At 42.2% G+C, this 15,688-nt stretch overlaps 2 protein-coding genes across 6 annotated transcripts in view; one reads left to right on the top strand and one right to left on the bottom strand.

The window, feature by feature from the left end:
* The window catches only part of EFCAB11 (EF-hand calcium binding domain 11), a 139,655-nt gene extending 129,255 nt beyond the window's left edge, over positions 1–10,400 (bottom strand). Inside the window, exons 1-3 of one of the 5 annotated variants that reach the window (XR_014148318.1) lie at positions 9,996–10,400; positions 9,372–9,467; positions 5,550–5,595 (exon numbers count right to left, since the gene is read on the bottom strand). Coding sequence is in view for 4 of the 5 variants with exons in the window: in XM_081830077.1 (XP_081686203.1) it covers positions 5,550–5,595; positions 9,372–9,467; positions 9,996–10,070 (217 nt within the window). In the remaining variant the exon portion in view is untranslated. The remainder of the gene's footprint in view (positions 1–5,549; positions 5,596–9,371; positions 9,468–9,995) is intronic. The other 4 variants (XM_081830077.1, XM_081830078.1, XM_031037512.2 and 1 more) reach the window with 4 other exon arrangements.
* A 2,494-nt stretch (positions 10,401–12,894) lies between these two features.
* TDP1 (tyrosyl-DNA phosphodiesterase 1) overlaps positions 12,895–15,688 on the top strand; it is a 70,212-nt gene continuing 67,418 nt past the window's right edge. The window contains exon 1 of the mRNA XM_081829740.1: positions 12,895–13,014. Within this exon, the coding sequence (XP_081685866.1) occupies positions 12,992–13,014 (23 nt within the window). The 5' untranslated portion in view covers positions 12,895–12,991. The remainder of the gene's footprint in view (positions 13,015–15,688) is intronic.

Below are 15,688 nucleotides of genomic sequence, written 5' to 3'. Positions count from 1 at the left end.
CAGGATCAATCCAGATGTGAGTCTGGATCTCACCCAGGAAGCTGGGCAGCAACTGGGCCTGCACAGAGATTAGGGTGGCATGCCTGAGACCTGGCGTGGCCTTGTCTGGATGTAGAAAGAGCCACAGCTAGCTGGAGAACTCCCGGGTCATGGCTACCAAGAACACCTTTGGAAAATGGGATTACCTGAATAAACAGCTTCCAGAAAGCCAAGGCCAACATTTCAGTTCTTCTTCAAGATCAAAACATTAAGGAGAGAGATCATATATTTGACAAAACATTTAAGCTGTGCATAAACCCTCTTCCTGCATGAAAAATAACATGTAAAAGGTGACTCATGTATGGAAAGGGTGAAAAGAAGGAGTTGATGGTCTGAAATTGGTTCAGGAGTGAAGAGTTCTAACAGAAAAAAATTAGGTTAGCAGCAATCACAGTTTGGCAGTGATTTCTTGCTAGGATGACTTTTTTACTCTTTCTTTTGATTATTTGTAGTCTTGAGTCTCCCTCTCAAGGGAATACAAGTTAAAGCTAGGTGGAAAGGTAGTACCCTGACTTTAAGTCTATTCCTTTAATCTTGATGGTAGTGATTCTCTGAGAAGGTTAATTTGCCATTGAGATCAAGACCAGAAGAGGAAGGAGAGGAAAAAAAGAAGAAGAAAGAAAAAAAGGAAAAAAAAAAAAAAGAAGAGGAAGGGAAAAGACTGGAAACCTGTAGACTGAGGAGAGTCCTTTGACACAAATTTCGGAGCAAGGTGCTAAGCACCTCCACTGTGATCTCATTCCTCCCCTATCTTCCCCTGAATTTCTCAGAGGACTAAGTTATTTTGTAACCTTTTGAAATATATCTTAAAATTAATTATTAGGAAAAGATGCTGTGAAAAGAAGCATCTTCATGATCTCACTGAGAAGTGGATGTGAGAGTAGATGTAATATCCTCCATATTAAATGCAGGAAAATGCATATGGGAGCCGGTCCAGGAGCATATCATCAAAGTCAGAAAAGCCTCATAAGGAAGACTATTTTCACTATCAAAAAATTCCAGTTTTGAAGCAATTTTTACACCATAAGAGATTGAGAAAATGTTCGATAATGAGGCAGTTTTCATTATATACGAGAGTACTCAGGCTGGGAGAGACCAGTAAATGCAGTGAATGTAGAGAAACTCTTATCCAAAACACAAAGCTCCAGTGGACATGAGCACTAGTATGAAAAGGAAGCTCTATGACTCCACAAATGTGAGAAATATTTCTGCGTGAAGTCAAAACTCAAGAATTAGAGAATTCATAAAGGAAATTTTGTAACTTTCACGAACATATCTTTAGCCACAAGTCATCGTCAAACTGAGTCTCTCAAACACCAGGAAAAAAAATATATATATATATATACACACACACACACACACACACACACATATATATATACACATATACATATATATGTATTTATTTATGGGAGGAAACTAACAATGGCATACTTGGAGCAGCCTTTTGCCACAAATCAGTTCTCACTTTCTGAGCACCCACACACACAAGAGAAACCTTTAGAAGGTAATGAAGGTAGAAAACCTTCTGCCAGAATTTACCCTTCAAATTACCCATACAGGAGAGAAATCACATGAATGTAACACAGGCAGGGAAATCTTTTTATGAAGTCTTATAAAACATGAGATAATACATGGTGGGGGGATCTTATGATATTGAATGTAGGAAAAAGTTCTGTCAGAGCCCATCTTGACTCTACATCAGAGAATTCACTACACCTGTAAAGAACGTGGGAAACCTTTCTTCCAGAAGAACACCTCTTTGGATATCAAAGAACGGGCTGAGGAAAGAAAACCTTCTGCGCGAAGGCAAACCCTCAATTCAGAATCAGAGAACACACATTAAGAGAAGATCTATGAAAATAATGAATGAACGGAGAGTGCCTCCAGCAGCAGTCACACCTGCTATATCAGAAAAGTCACAAAATGAAGCAGCACTGGGTGAGTAATGTGTGGGGAAGACCTTCACCCAGACAGAATCACTTACTGTCAGGGGACTGTTATGGAGAGAAACCCTATCAACGCAAAAAATGTGGGAAATCCTTCTGCCAGAAGACAGAAATCTTTTCGATTAGAAGATTCACATAGAAACCCACAGAAAAAAAGGTAGGTAAGGCATCATCAAGAAGTTACAACTAACTGAACATTACAGAAATAATATTTGAATATCCTCAAAGCACGAACATTTTTATAAGAAATTAAAGACCTGGGGAAATTCCATCAAGTTAGAGGGTGTTAAAAACACATTCTCGGGGCGCCTGGGTGGCTCAGTCGTTAAGCGTCTGCCTTCGGCTCAGGTCATGATCCCAGGGTCCTGGGATCGAGCCCTGCATCAGGCTCCTCGCTCTGCAGGAAGCCTGCTTCTCCCTCTCACACTCCCCTTGCTTGTGTTCCCTCTCTCGCTGTCTCTCTCTCTGTCAAATAAATAAATAAAAATCTTTAAAAAAAAAAACAAAACAAAACACATTCTCCTGGGGCACCTGGGTGGCTCAGTCAGTTAAGCGTCTGCCTTCAGGTCGGGTCATGATCCCGGGGTTCTTGCTCAGCTGGGAGTCTGCTTCTCCCTCTGCTCCTCCCCCTGCTTGTGCTTTCTCTCGCTTGCTCTCTCATTCAAATAAATAAACAAAATCTTTTAAAAAAAAACAACAACACATTCTCCTGCCAATCATTTGCTCTAGGAGTCATGGTTCATATGTGATTCCAGATCTTGTATACAAAAAAAGCAATCAGTAAACTCCTTCATAAATCTAACATTTATAAATAAAAAGATTTTTAGGGGCACCTGGCTGGCTCATTCAGAAAAGCATGCGACTCAATCTCAAAGTCATAAGTTCAAGCCCCATGTGGGGTGTAGAGATTACTTAAATAAATAAAACTTTAAAAATAAAAGATTAAAAAGAAAAAAAGAAAGAAAAAGCCACACCAGTCAGAAAGACACAGGAGCCAGCTTGAGGAAGCACTCAATGGCCAAGTCTGTGACAAAGTGAAGACTAAAATAATTAAATTAATAGAATGTAAATTATTAAAAACATATAATTCATGGGTCCACGCCGATAATAAATAGATTGATCAAGAAGGGAGGTCTCGGGCGCCTGGGTGGCTCAGTCGTTAAGCGTCTGCCTTCGGCTCAGGTCATGATCCCAGGGTTCTGGGATCGAGCCCCGCATCGGGCTCCCTCCTCGGGGGGAAGCCTGCTTCTCCCTCTCCCACCCCCGCTGCTTGTGCTCCTGCTCTCGCTATCTCTGTCTCTGTCAAATAAATAAATAAAATCTTTAAAAAAAAAAAAAAAAGAAGGGAGGTCTCTTGCCCATAGCCAAGAGCTAACTGGAAGAAGTACTGGGCGGGGTGGGCTGGGTAAGCGCAGCTGGCATCTGACTCTTGATTTTGTCTGGGGTCATGATTTCAGGGTCCTGGGACAGAGCCCCAAGTCAGGCTCCATGCTCAGTGGAGAGTCTGCGTGAGATTCTCTTTTCCTCTGCCCCTTCCACTCATGCTCTCTCTCTCTCAAATAAATACAAAAATAAATCTTAAAAAAAAAAAAAAGCAGCACTGGGATTAGAAAATCATTACTTTCCAACCATTATGGCAAAAACTGGGTCAGACAAGAATCATGGTTACCAAATCTAGGGGGAAATTTTGATGAGAAGCAAAATATTTGCAATGTCTTCAGTATATCTCCACAGACTGCTTGTTAGTTGCTAAAGGAAGAAAAGATAAACAGAATACAATGGAGAAACTGGACGACATCTTGATCAGTGATAAAAATTAATATCATCTATGAGAGAGAGATGGGTATTATGTTCCTCCAGATGTGGCACCTAGAGAGGGACAGATCACCTAAACAGTATTCTGGCTCAGAATGTTTAACTTCAACCTAATTACAGAGAAACATCAGGCAAACACAAAACAAGGACCATTCTTAAAAAACAAATAGTGAGGGCTGGGCTATTTCCTCACAAATATCAATGTTATAAAAAGGCAAGTTTAAAGGAGGCTAAAGAGACATGGCATCAAAGACTAATTCCTGTATTAAATGAGGAATGGTGTTATTAAGGACATTATCAGATCAAGTGATGACACTGGAATATAAACAGTAAATTAGATAAAAATATAGTATCAATATTAGTTTGTGAAGTTGCTAAGTGTGCTGTGGTTTTAGGTTCAGTGCAGTGAGAGGAGGGGGGAAGTGGTAGGAGGGGCCAAAGGGCTAAGAAGTTAACAGTAAGGGGAGCCTGGGTGGCTCAGTTGGTTAAGCAACTGCCTTCGGCTCAGGTCATGATCCCAGGGTCCTGGGATCGAGTCCCACATCGGGCTCCCGGCTCGGCAGGAAGCCTGCTTCTCCCTCTCCCACTCCCCCTGCTTGTGTTCCTGCTCTCGCTGTCTCTGTCTCTGTCAAATAAATAAATGAAATCTTTAAAAAAAAAAAAAAAAAAAGAAGTTAACAGTAAGTGCACCTGGGTAAAGAGTATAACAGCTCTTCTCGGTACTATTTTTATTTTGCAACTTTCTGTAAGCTCTAAATTATTTTTTTTTAAAGTTAATTTTTAAAAAGCCAGTCCAGCATGTTCTGGACCCTATCTCCAAAAACAACAGGTATTTCCCTGTCTCTCTCATCTTCCTTTTCCCTCTTCACTAGAGCAATCTGCTAAACTCAGACACATCTTTAAGTGCAAAAAACAAAACAAAACAGAACTGCTCTAGACCCCCAGCCACTCCAGACCTACTAAAAGACTTATCTACCACTCCAGCCTGGCCTCTGCTTCACTGCTCTTGCTAAAGTCAGTAAACACACCCAGGTCGCCAACTCCAACAGATAAATATTCAGTTACTACCTACCTGACCTTTCCACAGTGTTGACATCCTTTTCCTTGAAAGAATCTGCTTCTCCTCACTTTTGATCAGACACCTGTCATTTTCCTCCTGCCCTTCTGCCCCCTCTAAATCTTCTGCCATTTCCTAACTCTCTCCCAAACTCTCTCCCGGACTTCTCGTGATTGAAGTTCCTAAGATTTTTCAGTCCACTCTGTCTTGCTAGGCGGTCTCATCCATCCCCGTGCCTTCAAAAACCATCTACGTGCCAATGACTCCCAATTTACTTCTCCAGCCCACAGCTTTCCTCTGAATTCCGTATTCACACAGCCTGAGTGCCCTGACATCGCTGACTGAAAGGTCTCAAACTTAACATACGCAAAAGTGAACTCTGGGTCTCCCCCAACCCCATACCTTTTCCCCCTAGTCTTTCCATTTCATCGAGTGCTACTTCCATTCATCTAAGTCAGAAAATCCCCACCATCAGTTGGATGTTGACATTACAAGCAACGTTTTTTCGTTATGCTTTTCAATGGTTTAAAACTTCCCTACAATAAACATACATACTTATGAAGACATTAAAGAACCAAAACCTCTTTCTTTGAAACAGAACAAAACAAAGATGTGCTTTATAATCTCTATTTTTGTTCTTAATTTTCGCTTTATGAATGTCTAAAAATTAATATTAAGTTTCATATTACCGGAAGTGTTTGGATTTACTGAAGACATCATGGAATCAGCTTCTATCTAGAAAAGAAGAAAGAATAGCACATACAATTTCATCAAATGTTTTCACAGTGCAAGTTCTTAATTCCTGAGGTGTGGGGAAGGATTGTATTTTATGAGAAACCAAATGTCTTGAGTTCAGCTGACAAGTACTATCACAGGACAGCTATAAGAGTCATTTTATTCTTCCATCTATATCTAGGGTGGGGGGATGGGTGAAATTGGTGATGGGGATTAAGGAGGGTTGTGATGAGCACCGGGTGTTGGAGCTGTTGAATCACTATATCATACTCCTGAAACTAATATTACACTGTGTTAACTGGGATTTAAATAAAAACTTAAAAAAATAAAATAAAAAATAAAGTGGTATTAAAGCAAAAAATATCCCTATATCTATAAGATACAATATGCTAATCCGCTACAGACTCTAATGGCCCCAAAACTGTTCCATTGACCAAAACAGTTTAAGCATATATAATCAACTTGGCTGTCACATATGCAGCATACCTAAAAGGTAACCTTTCTATTTTAGACAAATACAAGCGATTATTGCAATGAGCTCGATGGCTTTATTTTTGAACTTTTTTTCCTGATTATAAAAGTAACATGATGTAGAAATCATGAAAAATATAAAAAAATCATGAAGAACGTTTTTAAAAACAGCCATCCAAGGAGAACCGCTATTAACATTTCGGCCTAGTCTGCATTTCTCCCCTATGGCTTTTTAAACATATTTCAGAACACACCCTATATACGGTTCAGGAAACTGCTTTCACCATACATTAAAAATATAAGCATTTTCCTGTATGGTTACAAGGGCCTTATAAACATGATGGAATTGGAACCTTGGCAACACCTCACATAGTTTCTCTACCTTGGATTCTATACTTTCCTGGTTCCTCTTGCCCCTGCCAGGTGGTTCCTGTTGCATCTTCATGGAGCCCCTGCTTACCCTTAAATATTGGTACCCCCCAGTGGTGTATCTCTCGCCCTCTGCATACTGTTCTTGGGCAACACCACCCAGTCTCATGCTCTGAGCTATCACCTGTAAACTGAGGAGTCCTGAATCTGTCTCCAGCCCTTCCCTCCCAATTCCTCACCTGGTTCCAGACTCCTGCATTTACAAGGGGCGGCAAAATCTGAGGGCAGATCTTTACCACCAAAACCTTAACACCAGCACAGTATTTAATGCGTGAATTCACTTGGGAGTCCACAGCCTCCTCAAACTTAATGTGCCCCAAACTGAACTCAATGACTTTCTCCCAGGCCTACTCCTCAGTTTTCCTACTTGGTGGCATTTACTATTGCTTCAGGCCTGGTTTCACACCCCTCTCTTACAGCCAACCACATCTAATCATCAGGGCATAACATGTCCCAACACAACAAAGTGCTTCTGGATACTTCATATCAGAGGAGGCTAGCTAGCTCTTCTAGTCTAAGTGATGCCTAAACTCCTACTTTTCACTAGAATTAGAAGACCCTCTTCCTTGTCCCCTTCACTTTGGGTTCTTTCTGTTCTTCTCATGTTAGTATTTATCACAGAGTTTTATAAGTCTCTCTACACTAACTTGCGATCTGCTTCACAGTAGGGGCTATGTTTTATTCATTTTTATATCACTAGCAACTAGCAAGTGTTCATTTTTTTAAATAGGAACACTTCATAAATTTCATTGTGTAAACAAGTGCATGAGTGTATAAATGATTTATTACATGTCGTGCATTTCAGTAAATATTTCATTTGCTCAAAAGCAATATTCAAAAATAAAACCCCAGGGGCTCCTGGCTGGCTCAGTTGGTGGAGCATGCAGCTCTTGATCTTGGGGTTGTGAGTTCAAGCCCCACATTGAATGTAGGAGATTACTTAAAAATAAAATCTTTTAAAATTAATTAATTAAACAACACCCCAAACCTCAAGCTAGTATAAAAGTAAAAATCTGTTACATTTCACAGAGGGTATGCATTGTCATTTATTTAACACAAGTTCATAATAAATGACTGACAGGTGTACAGATGATTTGCTATCACTTTACTGTTTAGTGATCTGCAGTCAGATATTTGATTAAAAAATGAAATCTGCTACCTCGGCAAGGTATGTGAATAAAAGTAAAAATCTGTTAAATTTCATGGACTGTACATATCTGTCTTACCACATCACTGTACTTGTCATTCATTTCCTCACTTATATTCTAAAATTAAAGCCAATTAAGGAGATTCAGGGATGATAAAAGCAGAATGAAACCAGCTATCTTTCCAGCTGAACACAGGTTAAATACAATGCTTCAAAGGCTGGATCCATTTAGCTGACTTGCTTTGGAATTCTAGCTGAAATGACTGCAGGTGAAGAGAAGAGCTGCAATTTCTGGGAGTCAGCCCTGACTATTTCTCTGAGCTCCACAATCAGCATCTCAGTAACCAAACATTTGCTAGGAGGTGAACCACTTTGAGCCCACCTGGTCCGTTCATGGGACAGATTGGTGTCAACAGAACTTATTTACCGTGCGTGAAGTTGTGATAAGTTTAAGCATAATGAGAGATGGAGACGCGATACATCACCTGGTTCCTGGCTTTGCTGGGCTTGCAATCTGATAGGCAGAGCTCACTCTTGAGGAACAGCCAGGCCAAACTGGTTTAAGGAGGGCACGGGGCGGCAGGGGGGGGACATTACAGGCAGAGCCCTCTGTTTGATGGCTGCAACTGAATTTCTTAAAGCTGGACAAGATCTTGTCTGGTTAATTCCAGTTCAGCATCTTAATAAGAGGGATCCATCTCTAGAATCAATGTAACAAGGGGAGCAGGAAATCTGTCCTCCTAAAGCAGGACGCTCCTTGAAACTCAGCTCAACTCTCCTTATTAGTGAATTAGTGCAAACTTTCCTGAAGAATAATATCCAACAAAATTTCAAATGTACCTAGCAATTGTACTCCCAGGAATTTATTCCATAGATATACATCCACAAGTATAGATATACATATAAAAGGATGCTCAACAAAACGTTTATAGGAATGAAAAATAATGGAGGCAATCCAAATGACCAAAGACAGGAAACTGGCTAAAGATAATATTACACAACTACTTTTTTAAAACGTGGTGGTGTGTGCTTTTATGTTCATTGTTAAGTGAAAAAAGCAAAATAAAATAGGTATACTATGTACCCACTTATGTTTTTATTTAACCCTTTATTTTTTTAAAATATTTTTATTAACATACTATTTGTTTCAGGGGTACAGGTCTGTGATTCATCAGTCTTAACAATTCACAGCGCTCACCATAGTACATATCTTCCCCAATGTCCATCACCCAGCCACCCCATCCCACTTATGCTTTTAATAGAATGCTAGGCATGTTTGTTATACATAGGAAATTTTGGAATGACACACAAGCAATTGTTAATTATGGTAACCCCTGAGGAGTAGGACTGTTTGGTAGCAAAGGAGGGAATTTTACATTCAACTTTATACTTTTTCCAGACTGTCTGAATTTTTTGTCTATGGAAACGTATTAGTTTTATAATTTAAACGAATTCCTGTTACCAATTCCCGCCTCCCAGCCTTCCCTCTTGACATCTCCCTAGCATCTTGCATTTATTATAAGCCTGGTGGTGAGAAAGGCTTCATGAACTCTAATTCATCCCTGAGTTAGGTTCTTAAGAAGAGTAAAATTCAGCACTGGACACATCTCTGAAATCGCTCTGAGAGGCAGTCATTTTAAACATCCGAAACTAGCCACTGCACTTGACTTAGAACCTACCCACCCTTGTATTGTCTGCCCCATTCCCAAATAGATGAAGAAAGCTCTACCTTGGAAGGCTTGTACCCAAACAGCATTACAACAGCAACTTTAAAGTCCTCTCTGCTTAGATAGCCTTTGTTATCTTCATCGCATGCTTTAAATACCTAAAGAACATTAAATAGCTTCAGTTAGACCGAAACGGTTTGTTCTGTTACTTCATTACTAGTTTATATTAAATTTAGACCTCTAAAATCTAAAACTTAGCTGAGCAGGAGGGTTCGGAGATGGGAGTTGCATTATCTTAATTTTACTTCTCAAGAATTATTAACGTGCTAAAATTTACCCCCCGAAATGTGCAAACGACTTAATCGCTAGACTGACGCAAATTAATTCCTTTAAACCACTGGGATAAATTCTATCCAAAATTCAGTCCTAGAATTAGGAAGGTGAGACAGATACAAGGTTAGAGGTTCTTATTAATAAACTGGATATGGGAAAAGGAGCTTGGAAGTAGCCAGGACGCTGGACAGAGAGCGAAAAGCCTTGCAGCCCTCGGCTCAGTCATTAAGCACGGGCCTTTGGAAGGACAGTGCAGTCCTTGTCAGTGCAACAGAGATTACTGAGACCCAGGCGGGTGAATGAAATGGGAGCCCTTGGTCAAAAGTCGGACAATCAGCCCTCCGGACACCTACTTCCACCCACTTCCTGTGTTCTGAGGGACTGGCTTCCCACGTCCGTGGCCGGGCTCCGGCCTCGGAGAAAAACATCGCGACCACCGCAAGCGAAAGGCACCGGAGAACCCGAGACCTCCACCGCCAGAACCCGGTTGCTGCAGTCCTCTGGTTACGCTCACCGCAGCTAAAGAAGCTGAACTTGGCCGGGCAACTCCAACGTCTTTTCCCATTGGACGGCCTGCTAGCCACTGGCGTTGATCCCGCGGTTCTATTGGCCAGAGCTTTAGGCCCGTTTCCTTGGAACGGCCTATGGCGGCGAGGCTCCTGGGCCCGCCCCCAGCCTTGCTACCGCCATGCTCGTCCCCTTAACTCCTTGCGCACCGCTGGGATCCCGCTCACCTAGGTCCTGCTTCAAGGTCTCTAGCAAGGTTCCTCCCATTTTTCTGCCCCCACACCTTGCAATAAGTTACTTTGGTAATTTTTATCTATGACACTGTGCTGAGCATAGGAAACACAAAAAGTGTGAACAAAGCATTAAAAGAACCAAAGAGCCAAGTCCAGGATTCATGTGCATATCTGCAAGTCAAGTTATTGGGGTCCATCCCTCCAGGGCAGTTACTACGGTCTGTTTTGTCCTCCCGATATCCCTGCAGGAAGATGTTCAGTAAACGAACCAAGTCCTTAGGACTTTTATGATTTTGGAAACAAAGCCAGAAGGAAATGTAAATAAAATTAAATGTTCTTATAACCTGCAGCCCATTGACAATTACTAGATGCCGCAGCGTACATCCTCCAGGAAGCTCCCAACTGTCTTAATGTTAATGCCTTGCTAGAGGGAAAAACCACCTTAGCTTGACAATAGCAAGGCCTTCTTTATCCCGCGAGTACTTTTTAGCAAATGAAAGTCCTTTTGGAAACTTCCCTAGTCTTTACCTCCCCCAACTCCAACGTATATAATCAGTTGCTCCTCACAATCCCCCGACAGCAGTTCTGCCCCTGGGTCCTATCGTCGTGCCTTAGTAAAACCACCTTTTTTGCACTGAAGGCATCTAAGAATTCTTCCTGGGCCGTCAGTTCCAGACCCCAACACTACTCCAAAAAAATCACATCAGTTTACACCAAGCTGTTCCACTAAGCCCTTTAGGAGAAGTGCCTAGCTTGAAAGAAACTGAGAATAAATGTTATAAACATTATTAAAGCCAAGGAATATGGGGGGGGGGTTGCGTTTTGCAAAAGAGTTTTAGACCCCACTCTCTTCTGGCAAACCAGTAAGGTTAAAAACACACGTTTCAAATAAGAAACAGGCATTCGCGTTTGAGTGTGACGGGAGCTCATTACCCTTTTATTTTACAGCAGGTTCTACAACTTTGCGTCCCCAGCGAGCCCGCTCCTCCGGGATACAGGTCTCAAACCACAGCGGCCTCGAACCTAAGCTAATCCTCTCTCTGCCTAAAAGTAAATACCCCCTGCCTCGAGCTCCGGGAAACTGAACCTATGACACTCCCTGCAAAGTGGATGAGTTTCGCCCATTAACTAAGGGAGGAGAGAGAGAACACTTAATTTTCCCTCTCCCCCTTTTAGGAGAAGCGGTCAGGGGGTGAACCGAGAGCTGGAGGCTGCCGGGACCTCCCTTGCACCCATTCCTGGGGGAGCGCCCTGCAGCCCCTCAGGATCCGGAGGTCTTTAGGACCCAGCGGTGGGCGTCCCGGAAAGGGAAGGGGCTGGGCCACCAGGTGCGAGCCCCGACCGGGAGGGTTTAAATTGCGCGCAAGCGCGGGCGGCGGAAGAGAGAGCGCGAACCCGTGGGTTGTGGGTATTTCAGGGGCGAGTTCGGCTGTTGCCGGCTGTGGAAGTTTCAGGTTCGTGTCCGGCGACTGCGGGACCCTGGCCGGGGAGACCCTGCTTCTTCCGGCCTAGGCCTCTCGGGTCCCGCGAATTCTGAGGCCCGGTGAGACTGGAGGTGGAATCTGAGGGAAGCGGGATATCTGGTAAAAACGCTGGGGAAGGTCCCCTTGTGGGCCTCATAGAATCTGTCCGGCGCGAGCGGCAGGCGTCGCGGCGAGCCGAGGGCGGCCGGGGGCGTGGGTGCGAGGGGTCTCCGCGCTGGGGTTTTTACTCCGGCTTCTCGGCGCGGCAGGTGGGCGGTATCGGCAGGCAGTGATGTTGGCGCGCGTGGGGCGCCTACCCTGTGCCAGACACTGAACCTTTCTGAGCCGGGTTGCCTTGTACGCGGAGCCAGTCATTCGCGGGGCTCAGTATAGACTTGATGCGAGGGGGGGAGAATTTCTTCAGATTTCCATCGTCCTTAGCAATACAGCTTCATGCGGTTTGCCAAATTTCAGTCATTTGCCTTTCTGTTTCTTGGTTTTTGTCTCACTTTTAATATCTATACCATTGTTTATTTGGTGTTTTTATTTGAACCCACTTTTACATAAATATGGTCTTTAAAACTTTATTTTGCTGGAAATAAAATGGAGCCATAAGATACTTTGATTTTAAAAAAGTGTTACTGGTGCCTGCAGAAGAGCCCAAAGTTTCTTGAGGCCTTTCTGCAACACTACGACTGTCTCCTTAATTTAAACGGATTGGAAGGGAAAAGGATGGTACTTCCATACTGTGATACTAACGTTTGGTCCCAGTCACCTGCACTTTGGAAAACACTGCTCTGTGCAGACCTGCTCAGAATTGGTCCATCTGTATTGTGATTGTAGAATTCCCCCAGCGTCACCACTTAACTCAAAATGGGATGTTGGACCGGTGATGTGCCAGATGCAGCCCAGGAAAGACAAACAATTGAAGGGAACGCTATTGAGTTCCATCTTTAACACTGTGACTTGTGACTTGATTACAAAAGCACCCTGCAAATGCCTGTGTGGCAGAGAAGTAAAATTCGAATACTGGAACCAGGGAGTTCTCCACAGGAAGTCAGTTCCTGATCTTGGCCTTTCAACCACTCCTCTTCTTCAGGCTAACAGCCCTGACACCATAAAGAGCTTGGTAACCTGCTGAATGTAATGACGATTTTTTTCTTTCAAAGGTATTTTGCCTTTAGTAAATAACCCAGCATATTTAAGTGTGAGCAGTTCCAAAACTTAAGCTACGTCTACAGCAGACAAAAGCATTTTTTCCCTCGAGGAAATGTCTTTTTCAAAACTTTTTTTTTTAACCAACTTGTCCTACTTTGGAGGGAATGAATGGTCTTTCTCCTTCCCATGCATGTGTGGTTCTAGAAAATGTAGGTAATAAAACTTGGAAACCTTAGAATTACTCTAAATAGCTGAGTCGCTAAAGATGAATATCTTCCTTAGAGTTTTCAGGACTTTTAAATTCCGTTTTATTGAGATGTAATTCATCTGGGAGAGGAATGGTGGTAGCCTGTAAGGTGTCTGCATACAGCTTTTCTTATGCTGGAAGCTGAACCCTTTCCACCTAAAAATTCTGCTTTAGAATGGGGAAGGAATCTATAAAGAACAGCCTGGGAACTCTTAATTGATTCTTTTACTTAAGTTCCTGGCTTTACTGCTATTTGAGAATTCTTTGAAAGCTAGAGCTAACAGTTTTTTTCCTAAGGTGTTTCTATTCTGAAATAACTTTTTTTTTTTTTTTTAAAGATTTTATTTATTTATTTGAGACAGAGAGAATGAGATACAGAGAGCATGAGAGGGAGGAGGGTCAGAGGGAGAAGCAGACTCCCCGCCGAGCAGGGAGCCTGATGTGGGACTCGATCCCGGGACTCCAGGATCATGACCTGAGCCGAAAGCAGTCGCTTAACCAACTGAGCCACCCAGGCGCCCTCTGAAATAACTTTTTGAAGTCACAAAACTGTAGCCATCAAAATCATTCCTTCAGAGTTCCTTTAATTCACAGCGAATTGTGATGGCTTAAATACCTCTTGCCAGCAGCCTCCAAGAGTCTAGAACACAAGAAGAATGTAAGTTTAGAAAATTTAAAAAACCTGAACTGTTCAAATATGTTAAGTACTAAGTCTAAATATTTCATGAAAATCTAGCCCTTGTATCCTGTTAACGGTAATACAGTTCTAACAAGCTTCTTTCTTAACCCTTAGCAGATTAGAAACAACTTAGGGGAAAAGCCTACTGAGTTCTTTTTTTTTTTTTTTAAGATTTTATTTATTTATTTGAGAGAGAGAATGAAAGAGAGCACATGAGAGGGGGAAGGGTCAGAGAGAGAAGCAGACTCCCTGCTGAGCAGGGCGCCCGATGCGGGACTTGATCCTGGGACTCCAGGATCATGACCTGAGCCGAAGGCAGTCGCTTAACCAACTGAGCCACCCAGGCGCCCAAGCCTACTGAGTTCTAACAACTCTTAGAAGTGGACTGGACAGAACACTTAGAAAAAGAGCTAGACAAAGTCTAGGGCGACTAGTACAGGAGAAAGAGGTCCCATCCATCTCTGTAGTCCCTAAAGCTTCGTAAAACAGTATCCACGCCAGGTGAGGTTAATAGGGATCCTGAGCCGAGAAGAACAGGTCAAATTATTGTTTAAATGCACTCAGTTTAAAAAAAAATCTTGAAATAGGTAACTTACAGGAGAAACTTGATCTTACTTGACTGGTCATGAATTGAAAAAGTGAGAAATTGTGAAACGTGATAGATACCTTAAGTCTTTTTTAACTTGGCCAGCAACTGGCTGGCTCATTTAGAGCATGCAACATTTGATCAGCCTACTTAAAACCTTTCTAGCTTGAAACTTAAAAGTGTATTCATTTGCAAATCTTTTGGTGTGGAATCAAGCCTTTTGCAGGGGGAGGGGGTCCTGTGAACAGTTCTACAGTCCATCTTGGTATACCAAACTTGTGTCCTCAGTTTCTTTAAAAGAACAAAACTGACAATAATTTGAGCACAGACTCTTAGGTTAAATTTTTCTCTGGGTCTTGTATGAAAATTTTATTTTTATAAATAAGTTTTTAAGATTTATTTGACAGACTCAGCGAGAGAAGTAACACAAGCAGGGGAAATGGGAGAGGGAGATACAGGCTTCCTGCTGAGCAGGGAGCCCGATGCGAGTGAAATTTTTTTTTTTTTTTAATCACAGTGAGAAACTGTTCCTTAGCTATCTGAAAAATGTACTTGGCCTTTGCACTTGAATTGGTGGGAATTTTGTAGGTAACAAAACTGAAAGTACTTCATCTAGTTTCTTAAATAGAAACTCGACTGTTTTAGAAAACAAGTGTTTTGCTTCTGTGCAAGTTCTCTGCAGGTTTTAGTAGTTTGATTTAGGACAGGGCCATTAAGGTAGTTGGTCCTCATGGCAGCAAATCTAGATAATGTATATACAGAATTAAGCGTTTGACACTGTCTTGAGGATTTTGTTAAGCTTTACGGTAAGTAGCTTATCTTTGGTGAAGTAAGAAAAATCGCTAAAGTCTTGTGGGCTCTCATGCTTGGGTGAAGGGTAGATTTGTAAACTCCAATCTGACCTCAAAAATTTGAGTATAGTTCTTGAAATTCCTTAAATTATCTTAACCCCAAGCACCTGTTAGAAGATTCAGCATCAAGAGCAAATATTTTTTTGGAGTTTGGCCCCCAACTCTTTCCTCAGGCCTCTAAGAACAAGGTCTGGGTTGAAAGAGAGGAGAAAGTAACTAGGATTTTTGCTGTCACTTTATTTGCCAAATTCCTGTAGCAGATTCTGGGAATGTGCCTCTGAACACCTGCAAAACAGCCGACGTTCGTTACGTGGCTCAGCAT

This window comes from Leptonychotes weddellii, chromosome 9 (assembly GCF_054177405.1).
Source record: "Leptonychotes weddellii isolate Sample4059 chromosome 9, ASM5417740v2, whole genome shotgun sequence".
Lineage (NCBI taxonomy): Eukaryota > Metazoa > Chordata > Mammalia > Carnivora > Phocidae > Leptonychotes > Leptonychotes weddellii.
This window is presented reverse-complemented; position numbering and strand designations above follow the sequence as displayed.